Here is a 19,094-nt window from a genome sequence, read left to right on the forward strand (position 1 = left end):
TAACTGGGGAAGACCCCTCTTGGATCTGTCACCCCACTGGTGCCCTCTGGCACTGGGCTACCCGGGTCCGTCCTCCGGATCCTCGGGCCCCATCCCCACAACTACTACCGGCTCCCAGAGCCCACCTGCGGCCTCACCTGGCCGACATCCTTACAGTGGTGGAGTGCCCAAACCAACTACACACTAACAGGCTACACGCCCAGCCATTTCCACAACACCAACGCACCCATCCACATACCATTCTGTCACCCGCACCACAGATGCCAATATCCAACCACAATTTACCTGTACCCTCTACCTAACACTTACACTACCCGCCCCGGGTATCCGTGATGGGGGTCCACTCTTCCCCCATTCACACCTTCGCACCATCCACTCCACTCCACAATTTCCACCATACTCACTCCACGACCATCCATTCCAATACTCCATACCATTTATTCCATACACCTGTCTTTCATTCACCTGTCGTTGCACACCTGTGCAATCTCACCTGGTGCCACCTGCACCCTCCTTTCTTCCTGGACCACTTGGTCATCACAATACACAATCACCATCACTCACTCATACACTGCTCCATCCACCTGTTCAGTTGCACACCTGTGCAATCACACCTGTTCAATCACTCCCACACACGGCATCATCTCAGCTAACTCCTCCCCTCTGAAACTTGCGCTTCCCAGTCGTCCCTTTAAACTATTGCGCTCCCACGTCATTATCAACCACACTAACCTACCTGCGTCCCCACTACAGGTATCAGTCACTAACTAACCTTATCGTTACCTAAGGTCATCTTCGCTAGATCCCTATCATTATCCAAGCCCTCCCTGGCTCGTTTTCACTGCCATAAACCCCATAATCTATAGCGCATTTGCCCCCACCTGTGAGGGATGGTGGATTTGCCATCCCACCACATCGGGGGTCTCTCACTACCAATTTCGCTCGTCCAAATCCAACAATTCAAAAATTTTCCATTTACTGCCAATTCTATTCACTTTTCTAAATTTCGTTTCAAATCACTACTATCACTATCACCATCACCCGTCTACTTATTACATCCTCTCGGTGCGCCAATTCACATCACCCGTCTACTTATTACATCCTCTCGGTGCGCCAATTCACATCTACAGCCCGGCTTCGTACAGCCGAGCAATGAACGCGGGTCGTTTTTTTTTTGTTTTTTTTTGCAGGTTGAATCCGTCCGGCTTTCGGTTCAAGGGAGGTGGTTTGGTTGGACCGAGGCTCCACGCACCATCTCGGCGCGGCACCTTGCGGTCCCGGGCCCGATGGCTCAATCTCCCCCGGTCGGAACCCCGTCCCCACGAGGGGGCACCGTTCCGCCTCCTCCCACTCGCCCTCGAACCGGACCGGTCGCCTCGCCCGGCAAAGCCCGGACTCGACCGTGCGGGGCGGGGCCAAGCCCGAATCGGCAACGACGCTTCGAAGAGAAGCGACGCAGCATCGATCCGCGCCGGGCCTCGCACCCAACAAAGCACCCCACGCCCCGAGTGCTCGCATCGGCTATCCGTCGCCCTAACCGCTAACCTGGTTACCGTCGATGCTTTACTAAGTTTACTTGCATGCTTACAAGCATACGCTACCCCTTTCACCCTCACAAAACCTGGCGTTCCAACGCCGTCCGTACATTCCACCAACGGCCTTTCACGAACACCCGGATCCAAACCAATCCCCAAGCCGACTGAATCTCCCCTCACATCATGTACATTGCCACTCACCTCCGTACCTCGTCTCCGCCCCTCCTTTGCCACCTGCAAACTCTTTATTTGGTTAGTGAGCATCACATCATGATTTGAACACAGACCTTGTACATAATCCATTTCTCCCTGCAATTCCCGGGCTACCTCCGTCATCTCTTCAATTTTAATTATTCCCGCTACTGCTTTTTCTTTATTAACCTCGGCGACCGCTGGCTTTTCTAAACCCCGTGTCGCGATTTCTACCCCCGTCATTGTACCCGTGCTTTCCTCCGCTTCGCTCAACCAGCGCTTTTCGACCCGCTTTACCTCGTCGTGCACCGATGTGCCTCTCCCGCCTCCCATGCCATCTACGAACTCCCCCATTTTTTTTATGCTGTCGTTTATTTGCTCCCGATATCCCTCCGGGTTGTCCTTTGCTTCCCTCCTCATTTTTTTCATGTCGATTCCCTGGGTAGCCATCATTGCATCCAATCCCCTACTGTCGCCCTTCATAGATGCCATGAAATGCGTCATAAATAGGCAAAAGTCCATTGGCACTGCGGGCTCGACTGCCGCGACTAAATTTGGTGCCGCAACAACCATGTGCGCGAGGACGCCATCTTGTGCACCTGATACCCCCTCAACCACACCTTCTTTACTCTCCTCCACCATTTTCCCCACTTACATTTCCCCGAGGTCCTGGGTCGATTCTACCCCGTCTATTTCCCCCACCGACATCCGATCGCCTTGATTGTCCATGGCGCGATCTCAAAATTCGGGTTTTATAAAACAACACAATTTCGGCAGCTCGTAATTTTGACCAAAAATTTTTTTTAAACTTTGGGCCTAACAAATTTAGTCCCAGGTTCGAATCCAACTCCTCGACACCAATTGTTACGGACACGGTTTTTGGATGTTATTTTACCGAGCGGTGGTGTATTTAACCGCGTCCGAACAGTTACTCCCCGATTAGAACCCGATTCCACCCGAACGTTGACTAATCGCGCTACAGATATTCAATTGGGAAACCTCTAAAGCGACCGAAAGAGAAGAAGAGAGAAGAAAGACAGAGTTTGGAGGAAGAACAGATTTATTATACACACACAAGCAATATTTTAGAGCGACCAATATTATTTACAGCAATAGATGGAAAAGAGCAGTCACACAGTGCATTGTTAACTTATTCTATTTCATTTACTTAATCCCCAAGACAAACGAGTAGGACAGGACGTTCACACTCACACGGTGGATATTGCTGGCAGGTAATGGCTCGAGGTTGATTGCTTGAGAGGAAGGCAAGGTCGGAGGCAGCAGCTTTCAACCCCTCGCGGTTTTGGCGGGAAAACCTCCGTCGCGTATCCGCGGCCGTCACGCGCTGGCTCGGCACACCTGCTCCTCTTCCTGGGGTGGAGCCGTCTCCCTCCGTTCAGCGCGTCTCTCCAACGACAGGGGATATTGCAGGCAGGTAGGTAGGTAGGGCTTGCGGTGGATTGCGCTCCTCTTCCAGGTCATCCCCCAGCGTATCTCTCAAGGCCTCTCCTTGGTGCAGCCTCGTTGCTCCTCTCCAGCTCATCTCGTCATCTCTCAAAGCAGTCCCTTACAGTCGCTTTTATCACCTCCGGCGGAATTAAGCCGCCGGCTCCGAGGGCACGCCTACCGGGTCACTCACCGCGGTGTTGATTGGCTGTTAGGGCCGGTTCACTCCTGCCCTCTTCTGACGAGGTGGAGCCACGCCTTTCTTCTCCAACCTTACCTCGTGGCCAATGGTGGTTGAAGAGAAAAACCGACCAAAATGCGGAAGGCAAATGGAAGGGAGGTTTTGGGGAAATTGGAAGGGCCTACGCTTATTTTGTTTGATACAATGCAAAGTCAATCAAGTGGAAAACACATACTTAGCCTACATGGAATAAGGAAATACACTATTTAAAAGATATATCGTGACCTGCGTGTATGTTCTATGAAATTAATTAGGAGGACGGCTGCGACCATTATTTACATTACCAGGATGTTACCATACCAAAACCATACTCTTCACATCCGTTACCCTTCCTCCAAAATTGTTACACTCCTCAAAACCCGTTACACTTCTCAAAACCCGTTACACTTCTCAAAATCGTTACAATATATATATATATATATATATATATATATATGTTAGCCATTAGGGTTTAAACCCCATGACTCAATTCTGCATAACATCTGAAATTATATATCGTGCTTCTGAAAACTGATTTGAACTCAGCTGCAGGCAGAGGCGGGGGGACAAAATGTGGTTTCGAGACTCGAGGTACAGGGTGGATCCTTAGCCCAATAAACAAGTCCTTGAATGTATGTGCCAGACAGTAGATAATATGCTCACCGCCCACGTACAGGGAAAACATGTTGCCAAACGCCTTTTTCACAAAGGGAATAATTAATTATATATCTTTGTAGTTTCTAGTATGTCTCCTAAATCAAGGATGTAACCAACCTTGGAAAGAAATATAGACATTACACATCCTTTGATAGTTGTGTATTCAGCGTGTGTATCCAATCATTCATCTACCATTTAGCCTAGTGTATGAGAATATTTTCTTCGGCCTGCGCTCGGGTCTGATATGTTTAGATAAAGAGCCAAAAAGGCTCAGCCTATCCTATGCTTACATCTTTTTGTCTAAGTTTGGCCTTCTTCAGGAAGGGACGAGGGAAGGTGGGTCTTTATGGCCCAGGTTTTGCTATGTCTTTAGCGCAGATTCTTGTCTGATATTTTGCTATAAATGAAATGCCTTTTTACTTATTTTGCAGCGAGTGTCTTGAGGAATTGCCCGCTGCATGTTAGGCGGTGCATTCTCGAGCCTTGCTCCACACTGTGTGTTTGTAATCGATTTTATTAAACATTGTTGCTCTGATTCTTCTTCTTCTTCCTTCCCTTGAGGTCTTAGACCGACAATTTTGGTGTCAGGAGTGGGATCATCCAGGTGTGCAGACGAGGTGGACCCTCACGTTCCAGGTCGGGAAGGAGGCCTGCCGGCATCAAATTTGGGTAAGCATTTTTGCACATCGAAATTGAAGCCTCCTGCCTTGCTTTGGACGTGTGGACCTCTGTCGGCTGTACTACCTGGCTTGCATTCCGAACCATATTTAGTTTAAACCAGAGCAGCAGTGGGTAATGAATCGATTATACAGGGCGCCCGAGATAAGGAGGGATATCCCTCAGGTAAGCTTCCTGCGTGGGAAGCAGGTAGACCAATATGTGGGTGATAGATAAATAGGTGTTAAGTTACTCCGGCGTGAGAACTGCGTTTAAGGTTAGGGATCGGGGGGCGACCCGATCTTAGGACTACCAGGAGGGACTAGCCCAAGAAAGGTAGGACGATGAGTATTTTAAGTTAAGCTACGCACTGGATGTGTTGGAGTGAGCACAGGTATGTTGTGTGCTGAGTGGAAGCGGTGCTGCATTGTCGAGCATGCTTCCAAGGAAGACTTTGGGATGCTAGAGTTGGAAGCGTTTTTGTTTTGTATCTCAAGAGAGATATTGGTTATTTCTTATATGTGGAAATAGAAAATGTTTATGTGATTTTTGGAGAATAAAGGGTCAGTCACATGGTATTTGTGTATAAGGGAATGAATGATCTGTCATTGCAGCGTGTATTTGTGTTTATTGTGTGAGTCATTGAAGTGTGTCATGGATTGACAAGGGGTTCCCCAAATTGCCTACAGGCGTTGGGCAATCCGGATGAGTAAAATTGGCAGGGAATAATGAGTATGTTATGGAGAGCATGTGTAGACAGGGCTTTAAAACAAGTGTTCAATTACATCCCCACATTAACGGCTCTCCAAATGTAGTAAGGGAGAATGGGAGTGAAAGTCAAAAATGATAGGCTGTCAACCGACTGGGTGTTTATTCAACGGCATGGCCGGGGCTTGTATTTGGCCGACTTGGGATGGCAGAATGCGTTGAATGAAGGCAAGAATGACATGTGATGCTGACGTGAGTCCAATCGGAAGGATGGATGGTTATGGTTTCACCCAGTCCGTTTATCTGTCTGTCTGTCCGGACACAGAGCTCTTGGGGAGAGCCAGAATGGGTTGGGGTGACCAAGATGAATGTGGACAATATATTAATTGTTTGCCATTGTGAAAATTTGCCCTCGATTTGGGACGAAGACATATGGCATTTGCTGACCGGCTCAGGTCGGCTGGATTCCTCAGCTCTGGAGGATCAGAGCGGGTGTATATTTCAAGCTGATACTCCTATGACAAATGTTGATACTCCTATGTGATGCGGGGTATGTGTGTGGTGATGGAGTCTGGGGCCTCGGGATTTGCCCCTGCCTATTTGCCGGTCTGTCTGTCTGTCACATTAGACCCTCAGAAAAGGTTTTGTGAAAGGGGTTATACTTGATGGGCCAACTTATAGACAGGAACATGGAATTTGTACAGAATGCAGGCGATAACCCACCTGTGTCTATCTCTGTGTGTGTGTGTCCGTATTTGTCTGGCTTTCTGGCTGTCCATGGAGTCATGTCTCTGAACACTGATTTTGAGGGAGTTGCAGGCGTGATGGAGTTGCAGGTGCGGACCAAAGCGGTGTCCGCGGTATCTACTAGGGGTCGAATGTCACTCCCTCAGTGTCTGCAGACTTGTCGTTCGGCAGTGTCGAAAGACAGGTTCGATTGTCGGTCTGTCTGCTTGATTTTCGGGTCTCACTCTGAGTATATGGCATATTCTCTGAGTATATGGTCGTTTTCTGTTTTGTGCTTTAATGGTGGTTGATTTGACTTCCCTGAAAGGGGGACAATAAATATTTGGAGTTAGCTGTTGTCATTTCGGATGTTTGCAGTTGTAATGTGGAGCCAGTCTGTCTGTCCAACTGGGTGTGTCTGACTGCGTCTGCAGATATGGATCAAAGAGGAGCAGTGTCTGCGGCATCTGTTATGGTGTCGAATGTCATTCACTGTGTCTGCTGACGTGTCGTGTGACTATGGTGACTATGATGGTGTGTCCTGGCGGGAAGAATCGTGGCAGCCTACAGATTTGAATGGAATGGCCTCTGTGAGACCATCCTGTTAGTACGTTGGGGATTCGTCTGTCTGTCTGTCTGTGAATGGAAATTGAACTGGACTTCGACAGAAGGCAGGTGGGTGGTCACCTGCTGTGAATTGTGGTGGAACATTTGTGACGTCCCCTAATACGAGGGGACGAATTGGTTTGTAAATGTGTTGTGCAGGTACTTTCTCTGTAGGTAGCCAAATTCTACCTGGGATAAGTTCAGGTGGAGAGGGGAGTTGTCTCTGATGCCTTGCTCCACGGGGCAGGAATATTGTTGTCAAGTCTCATGTAACCTTGGTTAACGTATATCTACGGACAAGAGCTGCACTTTATTTTAGTAAGTGACTGGGAAAGTTTGTTTTAAAAGGTGCCAGCGGAGTTGTTTAGAGTTATGGAGGTCACAACTCGCTGGAACCTCTTTATTTATGTTTGGCTGACTTACATTGGCTAGTGTATGAGAAAAGGGGGACTGAAAATGCTTTGATTTTTTTCGTGGATTGCCCATTGGGCATGTTTAGGATTTAATAGAGTGGTGGAGTTCTGTGAAATATGATGACGTTGTCTTATGGACACTTTGTGAGTGGCTAGACACGTGCCTGAAAAGGGAAATTGTATTCATAACTCATGTGGGTTGTGTCTGAAGAAAAGGTTTAAAAGGAAGTGTGAAGAAGGTCATGGAAAGTGCAAAGATGATTGGATTGGAAAGTCGAATCAGATGGATTACTTGTCAATGACAGGTGGCTGCAGGAATTGATGAGAAAGTGGAGGAAAAGGTTATAAAAGTTAATGGAAAAGACAGGAAATAAAGGAAAGTGGTTAGTTATGGACTGTTGTTTTGTGATAAGAAGGTGATTGGGGGCTGGTGAAGATTGGATCACGGCTCTGCAGACGAGGTGAACAGAACTCCACCAGGTATATGGGAATCACATCAATTAAATTATTGCTCAAAGGGAGGTGATAGAGCAAAATGAAGAAGATTGTCATGTGGACCGCAAGGCTAACCTCCGCTCTTGCAGGGAAATGGCTTTGGGAGGCTAGTTGTTGTTTTTGGTAGACTCTAGGTTCTAAAACCTAAGGCAAAATGCATAGGAGGGTAAAATTGGTGATTGCGGATGGAGATTAGTTAGAGAACTTGGAGACGATTTCGTTATTTTTCAGATAATTTTTCCAGTGGGTTTATACTGGTGTGAAATTCGCGTATCTAGGAAGGAAGGGAAAAAAAATGTCCAGGTATTGATAGGATAACAGTGAAATTTTGAAGTGAAGTGAAGGATAACAGTGAAGTGTTAGTGTGTTCGTTGCGATTTTTGGGAATGTCAGGGTATTGTCGTACATGGATAATTGACTATGCGTTACTAGCAAAACCTCTATATGAGGCGACGAAAAACGACCAGCCACAGATGGTGAACTGGACGGACAATCGAATACGCTGCTACGGAGGACTCAAACGAGCCCTGGTAACGGCCCCAACCTTGGGCCTTCCCGATTATAAAAAGGCCTTCACACTTTTCACCCATGCAGTAGGGGGATTCGTGCAATCCGTGTTAACTCAGACTCATGGAGATAGGGAACGTCCGGTAGCCTATTTCAGCAAAAAGCTTGATGCGGTAGAACAAGGCTTTCCGCTGTGTTTACAAGCCGTGGCGGCTGCCCGATACGCAGTTGAGCGGACGGCCGACATAGTAATGGGACATGCTGTCCTTTTACAGGTACCGCATTGCGTCCATACGCTACTACAACAGCGAAACACACAGCATCTCACAGCCACTCGACTGATGCAATACGAAACGGCATTAATTATGGCACCCAACGTGACGGTGATGCGGTGTACCGTTCTTAACCCAGCGACACTTTTGCCAACAAAGGAGGAGGGAATCCCGCACGTTTGTACGGACGTGGTGCAGTTAATATCAACAGTAAGGCCTGACTTACAGGACACACCGCTACAGGAAGCCGATCACACCTATTACGTCGATGGTTCAGCCAAACGGGCATGGGACGGATCCCTGTTATCTGGGTACGCAGTATGCTCGGATACAGAAACGGTCGAAAGCGGCCGCCTCCCGCCCACCTGGTCAGCACAACAAGCTGAACTGTACGCACTCACGAGAGCGTGCGAAGTAAGCGAGGAAAAGGCAGTGACAATTTATACAGACTCGGCATACGCACACGGAGTGGTCCACGACAAAGGGGCCATATGGAAAATGAGAGGGTTCCTCACTTCAGCGGGAGCACTCATTAAAAATGGGGACTTAGTGCGAAATCTGCTTCATAGTATTATGCTTCCACGTGAATTAGCTGTAGTTAAATGCCGAGGTCACCAGCGTACAGACGACGCTGTGGCCCGTGGAAACGCCCGAGCCGACGAAGCAGCAGCACAAGCGGCAAACCAACAGATTGGGTATAATATGCCAGTAGTTACGCGCAAACAGGGCGCTAAAGCGACCGCCCAGACAGACGTTCCGACATCCGCACCTACAGAGTTCGATGTAATACAATTACAAGCCGCGGCCTCAAACGTAGAACATCAAGATTGGATTAAATTGGGAGCTCAGCGCCCCGCGGAAGGACAAATGTGGACGATTAATGACAAACCCGTGGCACCGCGAGCTTTATTGCCATGGTTGGCACGCATGGCGCATCAAAATGGCCATGTGTGCCATAGGGGGGTGATGAGGCAGGTCACTTCCACCTGGGCAGCACCAGGCCTTTCGGCTGCGGTTACCATGGTCTGTCGCTCGTGCGCTATATGTCAATGGCATAATAGGGGGGCACCCCCCAGACGCCGCCACAACGTGGGTCACCCGGCTCCCGTCGGGCCGTTCTGTCATATCCAGTTCGATTTTTTTCAATTTACCGCCTTGTATGTCCTTTAAGCATGTATTGGTAGTGGTGGACATGTTCACCAAGTGGGTGGAGGCCTACCCATGCGTCAGGGCTGACGCTATAACGGTGGCCAAGTGCCTTTTGCGGCACTTTATATGTCGATTTGGTGTCCCGCAGAAAGTGTCATCCGATCAGGGCGGGCACTTCACAGGTGACGTCATTAAAGCCGTGTTAAAGGCCTTGGGAGTGATACAGTCGTTCCACTGTGTTTACTACCCGCAATCGGCGGGACTTGTAGAACGAACGAGTGGCACACTGAAAGGTAAGTTGGCAAAGATTTGCGACGAGACAGGCCTCAAGTGGCCGTAGGCCCTTCCGCTAGCGTTAATGAGCGTGCGCTCCACTCCAGGGCGCACCACTGGTCTCTCTCCGCACGAGATATTAATGGGTCGGCCCATGAGTTTGCCGGTATCGGCGCCAGTGGATATGGCAGCACTTGAATTACCTATCATGGATGACATGCTTCTAAAGTTTTGCATAGGTCTATCCCATGTGGCGCGCAGCATACATGAACGTGTTCGGGAGGCCCTGCCGGAGCCAACAAGCAAGCCTATCCACACCTTCGAGGCAGGAGATTACGTGCTGGTGAAGCATTTCACCCGTAACACTGCGCTCGAACCAAGGTGGACGGGGCCATACCAAGTTCTTCTGATCACACCAACAGCGGTGTTTTGTGAGGGCAAGTCGTCCTGGGTACATGCCACACATTGTAAGTTGGCCATACCCACAAACACAGACACCTCAAACGTACCACCACAGATCGAGGATGCTGCACCACCGCCTGTTAGGGGTGGCAATCACACTTAGTTTAATATACTGCTTTGCCAGCACTGGGGACATGAGGGCATGGGCGAACACGGAGACATATGCATATGGCGACCAAACCATTAAGGTCTACCGGCAGAGAGTTATCTGGGGTCAGAGGATAAATATACCCTGCTGCCATGTAAAGGAAGACGTATGGACACGGATAATGTGGAGGGTGTTGTACACAGACTCACATGGAAGGAAGACAGGTTTTGCTGCCCTCAGTCGTTTGAAGCAAGCGCCACGACAAGGCGGCGCACCAATAGTAAGCATGGCCAGGGCGGGTTACAAATGGGGAAAGGACTCGAACAATTTAACCACGCATGTATTACTGAACAGAGGCACTACTCTATTACTACAATGTGAATTCATGACCTCCCCCTACGATATTATAGGCCACCATGCATCTCACACATATTAATTCCGCACCCACGGATCGAAAGCAAGAAAAAGCCAAAGGAAAATACGTATTGGACAGTGACCCGTGCAATGGCGAAGGTACAGAACCGATCACGTTGTTGGGTGTGTATGCATTTTCCTCACACCAGTACGACAGGGATAGAAATGGTAGTGCTGCCCCTGTCCCTACGAGATATGTGCTCAGGACCCTTGCGTACCCCATGTCTGACCACAACCTTGGAACTGATAGGCCCAAAATCCCCAGCAGTGTGTTCCCGGGAGTTTCGATATACCCCACCCATTAAGCAGGCTTTGTTAGACAAACCACCTGATCCAGTCTGGGTGACAGAGCAAAAGGGACGGGTGTGTCTTATAGGAAAGGGACACGTTCAGATGGGAACCTCGGAATGCACCCATACCCTGCCATCCGACACCAGAGGGAGAGAAAAGGGAGGCCCCCTTGTAATAACCATAGATGACCAAGCCCAGCATAACGTAACCAAGCTAACCATATCTTGGGGAACACCAAGCGCCACCCGCGTTGAGATCGGTAAATGCATGGCCTCGGCCCTTATCCCACCCCATGGAGTGATGTTTATTTGCGGAAATAAAGCATATCCATACTTACCCGACCAGTGGGGAGGGACTTGTTATCTGGGATCCATTTTTCCCAAGGTAAATTTGGTAGATCATTTTAACGAAACAGGGTACACCCCTACCCACGAGAGGAAGAAACGATTCTCTCTTTGGAACCCGGATGAAACAGTAAGACTGGACGGACGCTGGTGGCAAGTCCTATTAGGAGCATTTTTTCCCCAAGCGGGAGTGACTATGAATGATTGGCGGATAGATAGTCTCGCATTAGTAATGGAACGAATTGGAAACGAAACTCGAATCGCAGAACTACAATTGGAAGACGAATTAGTGCATATGCGAACAATGGTGATGCAGAATCGAGTGGCTTTGGATATGTTGTTAGCAGAAAAGGGAGGAGTATGTGGGGTAATTGATGGAAAATGCTGCACATATATCCCAGATCACTCGGGAGGCATAGAGGCCTCAATCAGTCGGCTTAAGGCCGCGACCCAGGATCTCACGGATAGCCGAAAGGGAAGGGAAGAAGCCAATTAATGTATGGTCCAGCATATCAGCCTGGTTCAGAGGATGGACAGGGGTCATTGTAAAATGGCTATTGACAGGCCTGGCCATAATCGTGGGAATCGTACTCACCGTAGTTATAATGAAATCCCTAATCATGATTTGTGTGAGAAAATGTTTCACAGGATGGACCCCATCCACCACCAACAACGGGATGTTACTTTCACTATATGGGAAGGATCCAAAGGCCATTGGTGAACCAGCCAACTCTATCGTCTCGGACCCCCACGATTGGGTTGATGGCCTCGACGTTTCGTGACAAGAGGATGTGGCTTTAGGGATCTATGATTCCTGGCTTGAAATCGATGAACCTATTTATTGATGCTTGGGATTCTGATAATGATTATGATTTTAGTTGGGATGATTATACCTGTGATTTAGAAAGTGTAGGTTCTTTTAAGAGCTATTGCTATTATGCCAGCAGTGAGGAGCGGATGGCAAACATGTATCCGGGATATCCGGGAGAACCACCCTCACCACCACTTACACCACCCGTAACAACCACTTTGGGATCGTCTCAGCTTAAAACACCCAACACTTTGAATACTGACGTTGACACAGACTATGTGGAGATGGAGATTTGTGATTATGAGGAGATGGATATTGGTGATGACGAATGTGCATCCTTTTCTTCCACAGAGCAATCACATGTACAAGGCTTGATGGCATTGGACGTCGATTGTTTGCCCTAATTCGCGAGGACCACGCCTGCATAAGGAGGGCCCTAAATCTGGCTGGCAACCGGGTCGCACCTACGCCGCTGCGAGGGTGGATTCGGAATCCGGCCGGGCGGCAGCAATCTCTTAACCAGGCGCCGTCGTCGCGAATTATGGCTAACAATTTATGCGTTGAATGTTAGACGGCCAGTTAGGGCCGATATCTTTCTTTGAGCATGCGTGACGCTGTGTCGTGCCTGGCATGTGACTAATTGGGATGCTGACCACTGGGATATACGGTGTCTTTCCAAGGAGGTGTCTTGTCAAGACAAAGGGAGGAACTGTTAGCCATTAGGGTTTAAACCCCATGACTCAATTCTGCATAACATCTGAAATTATATATCGTGCTTCTGAAAACTGATTTGAACTCAGCTGCAGGCAGAGGCGGGGGGACAAAATGTGGTTTCGAGACTCGAGGTACAGGGTGGATCCTTAGCCCAATAAACAAGTCCTTGAATGTATGTGCCAGACAGTAGATAATATGCTCACCGCCCACGTACAGGGAAAACATGTTGCCAAACGCCTTCTTCACAAAGGGAATAATTAATTATATATCTTTGTAGTTTCTAGTATGTCTCCTAAATCAAGGATGTAACCAACCTTGGAAAGAAATATAGACATTACACATCCTTTGATAGTTGTGTATTCAGCGTGTGTATCCAATCATTCATCTACCATTTAGCCTAGTGTATGAGAATATTTTCTTCGGCCTGCGCTCGGGTCTGATATGTTTAGATAAAGAGCCAAAAAGGCTCAGCCTATCCTATGCTTACATCTTTTTGTCTAAGTTTGGCCTTCTTCAGGAAGGGACGAGGGAAGGTGGGTCTTTATGGCCCAGGTTTTGCTATGTCTTTAGCGCAGATTCTTGTCTGATATTTTGCTATAAATGAAATGCCTTTTTACTTATTTTGCAGCGAGTGTCTTGAGGAATTGCCCGCTGCGTGTTAGGCGGTGCATTCTCGAGCCTTGCTCCACACTGTGTGTTTGTAATCGATTTTATTAAACATTGTTGCTCTGATTCTTCTTCTTCTTCCTTCCCTTGAGGTCTTAGACCGACATATATATATATATACACATACATACATACATACATACATATATATATATATATATATACACATACATACATACATACATACATACATACATATATATATATATATAAAGGCTTTCGTATGACTTGGCTGGTGTTCGAACCGCCGACCTCCTCGACTCAGAGCGGATGCTCAGAGGGACTCGGTTAGTGGTTAGATGGGTCCTTGATGAAGCCCTTTATTGTTAATTTTTCATGACGACACAGTAGTGAGACTGTATGATAAGCATTCACCTCGTATGATAAAAAATCCAGCACCGATGGCAGCCAGGCCTATAGGCAGTAGCACAAACGCCGTTCGAGCTGCCAGGTTTCTGTATCCTACGAAGCAGATACCACTGATATAATCTCCATCCACCTGTGAAAATAAGGTTAAGGGGGTGAAGTTTAATGTGTTAATTCCAAGATTCCATAATTACATGAGGGATCATATCCAGTAAGGTTTTAGAGGGGTTTGGTGGGGGGACAAGGGAGGGTTTTGGAAAATTGTGTGCAAATCAAATTTCCTTTACATTCCCACCACATTTACTGCTGCTTTTTTTAAAACAAAGTATATTGTCTACTTGTCCCCCTGCCCCTCAGATAGGTCAGAGACAAGGACATTAAAATGATCTCTGTCCGACAGACTGTCTGACCAACCGATCATTTGTCCATATACTTTTGTGTATGCGATATTTAAAAGACCGTTGCCATTTGGCTTTTATATTGGAGATATCTATTCCTCATGACATTATCTCAACCTGATTAGATCATGGCAGTGATTGGCTGAATTATGTTGCCATGGCAACCATCTCGGTAACTCGGCTTGTGTACGCGATATTTAAAAAAAACTTTCAATATTTAGTTTTCATATTGTACAGATATATTCCTCATACCACCAAAAAGGCGGGCCCTCGAATATCAGCAACTTGTTACTTTTTATGACACACCACAGTGCAGTACCTTGTGTAGTGTTATTTAGTGATATATATAGTGATAGGATTGTATCGTGATATATATTATTGTATAGTGATAGATTGTATAGATAGGATTGTATAGTGATAGCATGGACCATGGACGCGTAGGAGGCATCTCGATGTATTTAAGTAGGGAAACTGTAGCTTAAGATTGTTTATGTGTCTTCACACAAGGGGTGAAGCTGTGCTAACTAGACAGGGATTAAAGTTAGTTTTCCCCAGTAAGTGATATTCCCTCTGTGATTTCCCCCATTAAACAACATTTTACAACCAGGCTGGCCACGCAAAAACTCAGTTTAATGACAACAACCACCGACAAAACCCGAGCAGAGCTGATCGGCAAGTAAGTCCAGCCTCTAATGGACCATAGGAAACAGGCCACGCCCCTGAGGGACATGATAAGTCCAGAGGTTGTGGGCGGGGCAAAATGGGAGGGACGTTGGGTGATTGGTTCGAGAGAGTAAAGAAGAAGAGTCGATCTCTCGTTTTTGGAGAAGAAAGCGGCGCCATCTTTTCGACTTGGTGCTGACTGAGTTGGACTCACCAGGGAGCTGAAGTCTGCATTGTGCTCGTCCAGGCAATGGAGGAGGAAGGAGGCAGTCTTCGCGAGCTTTCCACAGACTTAATAGCGAGAGCCTTCGACGTGCGGCATTGCTGCCATTTTGAGCTTCCTGCGAGGGAGGCTTTGAGCATCGAGCTTCAACAACCACTAACCTCCTAAAGAAGGTGTCATTTTGAGGCTACAGTTAAGTACCGGCACGAAAAGGACATTGTACTTTTATTTTATCATCCCCTTGTGTGTTTTTTAGTCTGATGGAGGATCCTCAAAGTAGGGAATTAGTTTTTACCACAACTTTATTTAATCTTGCATTTATTTTCATTAAATTATTTGTTTAATTTACGGTCGCGTCTGGTCGTTGTGTGTTTCAGATTAAACCCGTGTGTTTCGTTTAATTCAACATCTCAAATTCCTTTATTCCCGCGCGTGCCAAAAATAACGGTCATCTTCGGGGCACGCCTCGGAGTTAAAGCTGGTTCGGCTATTCGTCCAAGGCTGGTGTTCATCGGCTATGGACAGGACAATATAATTCAATTGAAATAAAACAAAGATTTTAAAGGTTGTAGAAAAAAAACTTTTTTCAGAAGTTTACCGCCATTGACGCAGCGTCATTTACACACCTTATTTAACATTTACATTAGTTCTTCATGCCTGTTGTTTGTCCTTTATGATGTCCTTAAAACCAATATTTCCTATTTGGCAGGCAGCAAAAAATATATATATATTATCTCACTCCTCTCTGCACATGTGCAATCAGGTCGATTTCAGAGCCAAAGTACTGTTAAACTACAGGTTCATTTTCCGGTTCATGGTCAAAATATAACACTCAATTGAACTTAAGTTGTTTCTCAATCTTAAACTGATGTTTGTAGGCAGACAGAGAAACAGACATGCAATGGGAATAAAAATGAAACAGGCCAATGATGTGGCCAATGAGGCCAATGAAGCATGCAATGAAACAGACCTCCAAAGACATGGGCAAAACGATGTGGTAATAAAAGCCTCTTTACGGACAGTTCCTAAATGTCGAATTCTAATGGAAAGTCTTGAGGGAGAAACAAAATTTTGTCATGCAAGACCAAGGACCCCTTAGGATCCTGCTGAAATAGTCTGGGAGGTGGTGGGCAGAAATACTTTTTGGCCTTGCATAAGAACAGCCATCTATATATATAAAGCAGTAAAGTATGTTTGTTTGTCCTCTTATAACTCGAGAACTACTCATCGCAGAGAAAAACCAAAGGCATATTCGGAATCAGTACGTCTCAGAGCAACTACAGCACACCTTAAATTAAAAAAAAAACTTCGGGTTTTAAAATTAGCGTATTAGCGCAGAAGCGCTAGCAGAAGAGGGAGGGAATCGAAGGGAGGGAGGGCAGCGCTCCCTCTAGCGCTTCGCAGCGCCAGCGCTTCTGTTAGCGTAATTAGCGTATTTCGGAACGTTAATTTTTCAACTTCATTATTCGGAATCAGTACGTCCCAGAGAAACTTCGTAATGTTAATTTTTCAACTTCATCCGATTGACATGGGACCAACGGCATGTGACAGAGAGTGAAACATACATGCTACATTTTTATTTTTATTTTTATTTATTTTTTTTGTATACAAGATCGAGGCTCGTGAAAGAGCGAACATTAATCACACAGAAAGACAAACAGACACACAAAACAAGTAACATCGGGAGCGGTAGACAAGATGGGGAGAGAGGGGGAAGGACACAAACACAACATTTGAGAGCAGGGACCGAGAGACATGGAGACATCGAGAGAACTGTGGGAGGGAGAGGGCTTTGGGGGGAAGGCATGGGAAGGGGGGGGGTGGGAGAGGTATAAAACATATGGACACTGCCAAGACTTCCAGGAAAGAAGTTGGAATTTCAAACAAGGTGGATCTGGGGTGAATTAGTGGGGGTAGAAAAGATCAAGGTTTTGGATGGGGGAAGATAAGAGATGGTAGTGAACAGCTGTTTTGAAGACCTGGAGGGAGGAGTGTGATTGAAGTGAGTGTGGGAGTTTGTTCCAGAGGTGGGAGAAAAGAGGAATGAAAGAGTGAAGGTGAGCAGAGAGCCGAGATTTCGGCAGTTTAACCATCAGAGGGTGGCTGGCAGATCTTGTGCGACCTGTAGGAATATTTGGGGGACAGAGCACAGAGAGAGCTGGGGGAGCAAGGCCGGAGAGGAATCGGTAGAAGACAGAAAGACCACCTACCTGCCTGCGGTGAGTGAGTGAAAGGCCCTCAGAGATAGCTTCATCGCGGGAGATTCCAATGATTCTGAAAGCTTTGGATTCAACAGCGTGAAGCCGAGCCAGGTGTGAGGCAGGAGCACCAGCCCATAGGGGAGAACAGTATTCCATTGAGCTGCGGATGAAAGCCTTGTATGTGGTGAGGAGCTCAGGTGTGCCTAGGAAGGACTTCGCACGACGGAGGATGCCCAGTCGGCGACTGGCTTTGGAGGCCAGCTTGGAAATGTGGTTTTCCCAAGAAAGATCATGGCAGATGGTGAGACCCAAAAGCTTGAGCGACAGAACTTCTTGGAGAGGATTGTTGAGAAAGTAGATGGGAGGGTTGTCCAGTCGATCTTTTCGGAGAGACATAGTAAGAGTGTGAGATTTGTCAGGATTGAAAGACATGTTCCACATGTTTGACCAGTCTGTGATTTTGTCCAGGTCTTCAGAGAGTGAGGAGGCTGCAGACTGCCGATCTGAGGGAAGAGGAATGGAGCGGCAGAGAGTGGAGTCATCAGCAAAGAGATACAGAGGATTTTCCAGAGAGTCGGAGAGATCATTGATAAAGACCAGAAAAAGCACAGGGCCCAGCACACTGCCTTGGGGAACTCCAGCCTGAACGGGAAGGGGAGATGAGAGAAATTTATTTGACGACAATGAGTTCCGACTTCCGGGTTCGTGCCGCCAACCCTGTTAGGCGCCTCTTGCGGCACACAGGGAATTACCAGTGAACTGGTACTCAATTTGCCGACCTCGGTAGGATGACAGGCTGAGTCAACCCCCCTGGTGTTAAGGGGGAGGAGGAGGCGAGGGGGAAGAGGAGGGGGGGGGGAGGGGGAAGGGGGGGAGGGGGGAGGGGCCCTTCTTCCCCCGGGCACCCCCACGCCCTCCCCTCCCCCCCTCCCCCCTTCCCCCTCTCCCTCCCCCCTGTTCCCCTCCCCTCCTCTTCCCCCTCCCCTCCTCCTCCCCCCCCCTTCTCCCTCCCCCCTCCCCCCTCCCCCCCATTCCCCTCCCCTCCTCTTCCCCCTCCCCTCCTCCTCCCCCGCCCGGCAATGCCGGGTACTTCTGCTAGTAAGTTATATTTCAAGATATTGGAAGGTGTGCTGCAATCTTTGAAACATATAATACACAATTGCGACAATTATCTGTAAAAATTTAAAAAAGGATGTCGGAATCAACTCAGAGCTACTTCCGTCCAAAGATCTATGGCACTGGTGTCAGCCAATCACCGAGCCTAAAATATATTCATCCAATCAGCAGAATCCAAACAGCACTCCCTTGCAAGGTTATTGGGTCACCTGAGCAGAGGCCAAGGCCGCCACCGTCAAAGCAAAAGGCAAGGACCACGCAAGTAGATGATGTTGGGCCAGCTGGTAGCGAGGCGCGGGCCGTGGCCGACCCAGTGCCGAGCATGCGGCGAGCCATCCACGAGCAAGAAGCACCAGCCACGCAGCCGCGGCCAACAGGCTGAAGTAGACCCCGACAAACACCAGTATGCACGAGGGAGCTTGGCGGCTACTGTGTGGACACACAAGTGTGTAAGTCGTCAGGATCACAAATAGTCTTGCAT

The 19,094-nt window shown here is 47.8% G+C and overlaps 1 protein-coding gene across 1 annotated transcript in view; it reads right to left on the reverse strand.

Annotated features, from left to right (window-relative positions):
* SMO (smoothened, frizzled class receptor) overlaps window positions 1-19,094 on the reverse strand; it is a 65,044-nt gene that overhangs the window by 24,040 nt on the left and 21,910 nt on the right. Inside the window, exons 7-8 of the mRNA XM_078782676.1 lie at window positions 18,823-19,042; window positions 14,022-14,145 (exon numbers count right to left, since the gene is read on the reverse strand). Coding sequence (XP_078638802.1) covers window positions 14,022-14,145; window positions 18,823-19,042 — 344 coding nt within the window. The remainder of the gene's footprint in view (window positions 1-14,021; window positions 14,146-18,822; window positions 19,043-19,094) is intronic.

This window comes from Myxine glutinosa, chromosome 7 (assembly GCF_964187855.1).
Source record: "Myxine glutinosa chromosome 7, kmMyxGlut1.1, whole genome shotgun sequence".
Lineage (NCBI taxonomy): Eukaryota > Metazoa > Chordata > Myxini > Myxiniformes > Myxinidae > Myxine > Myxine glutinosa.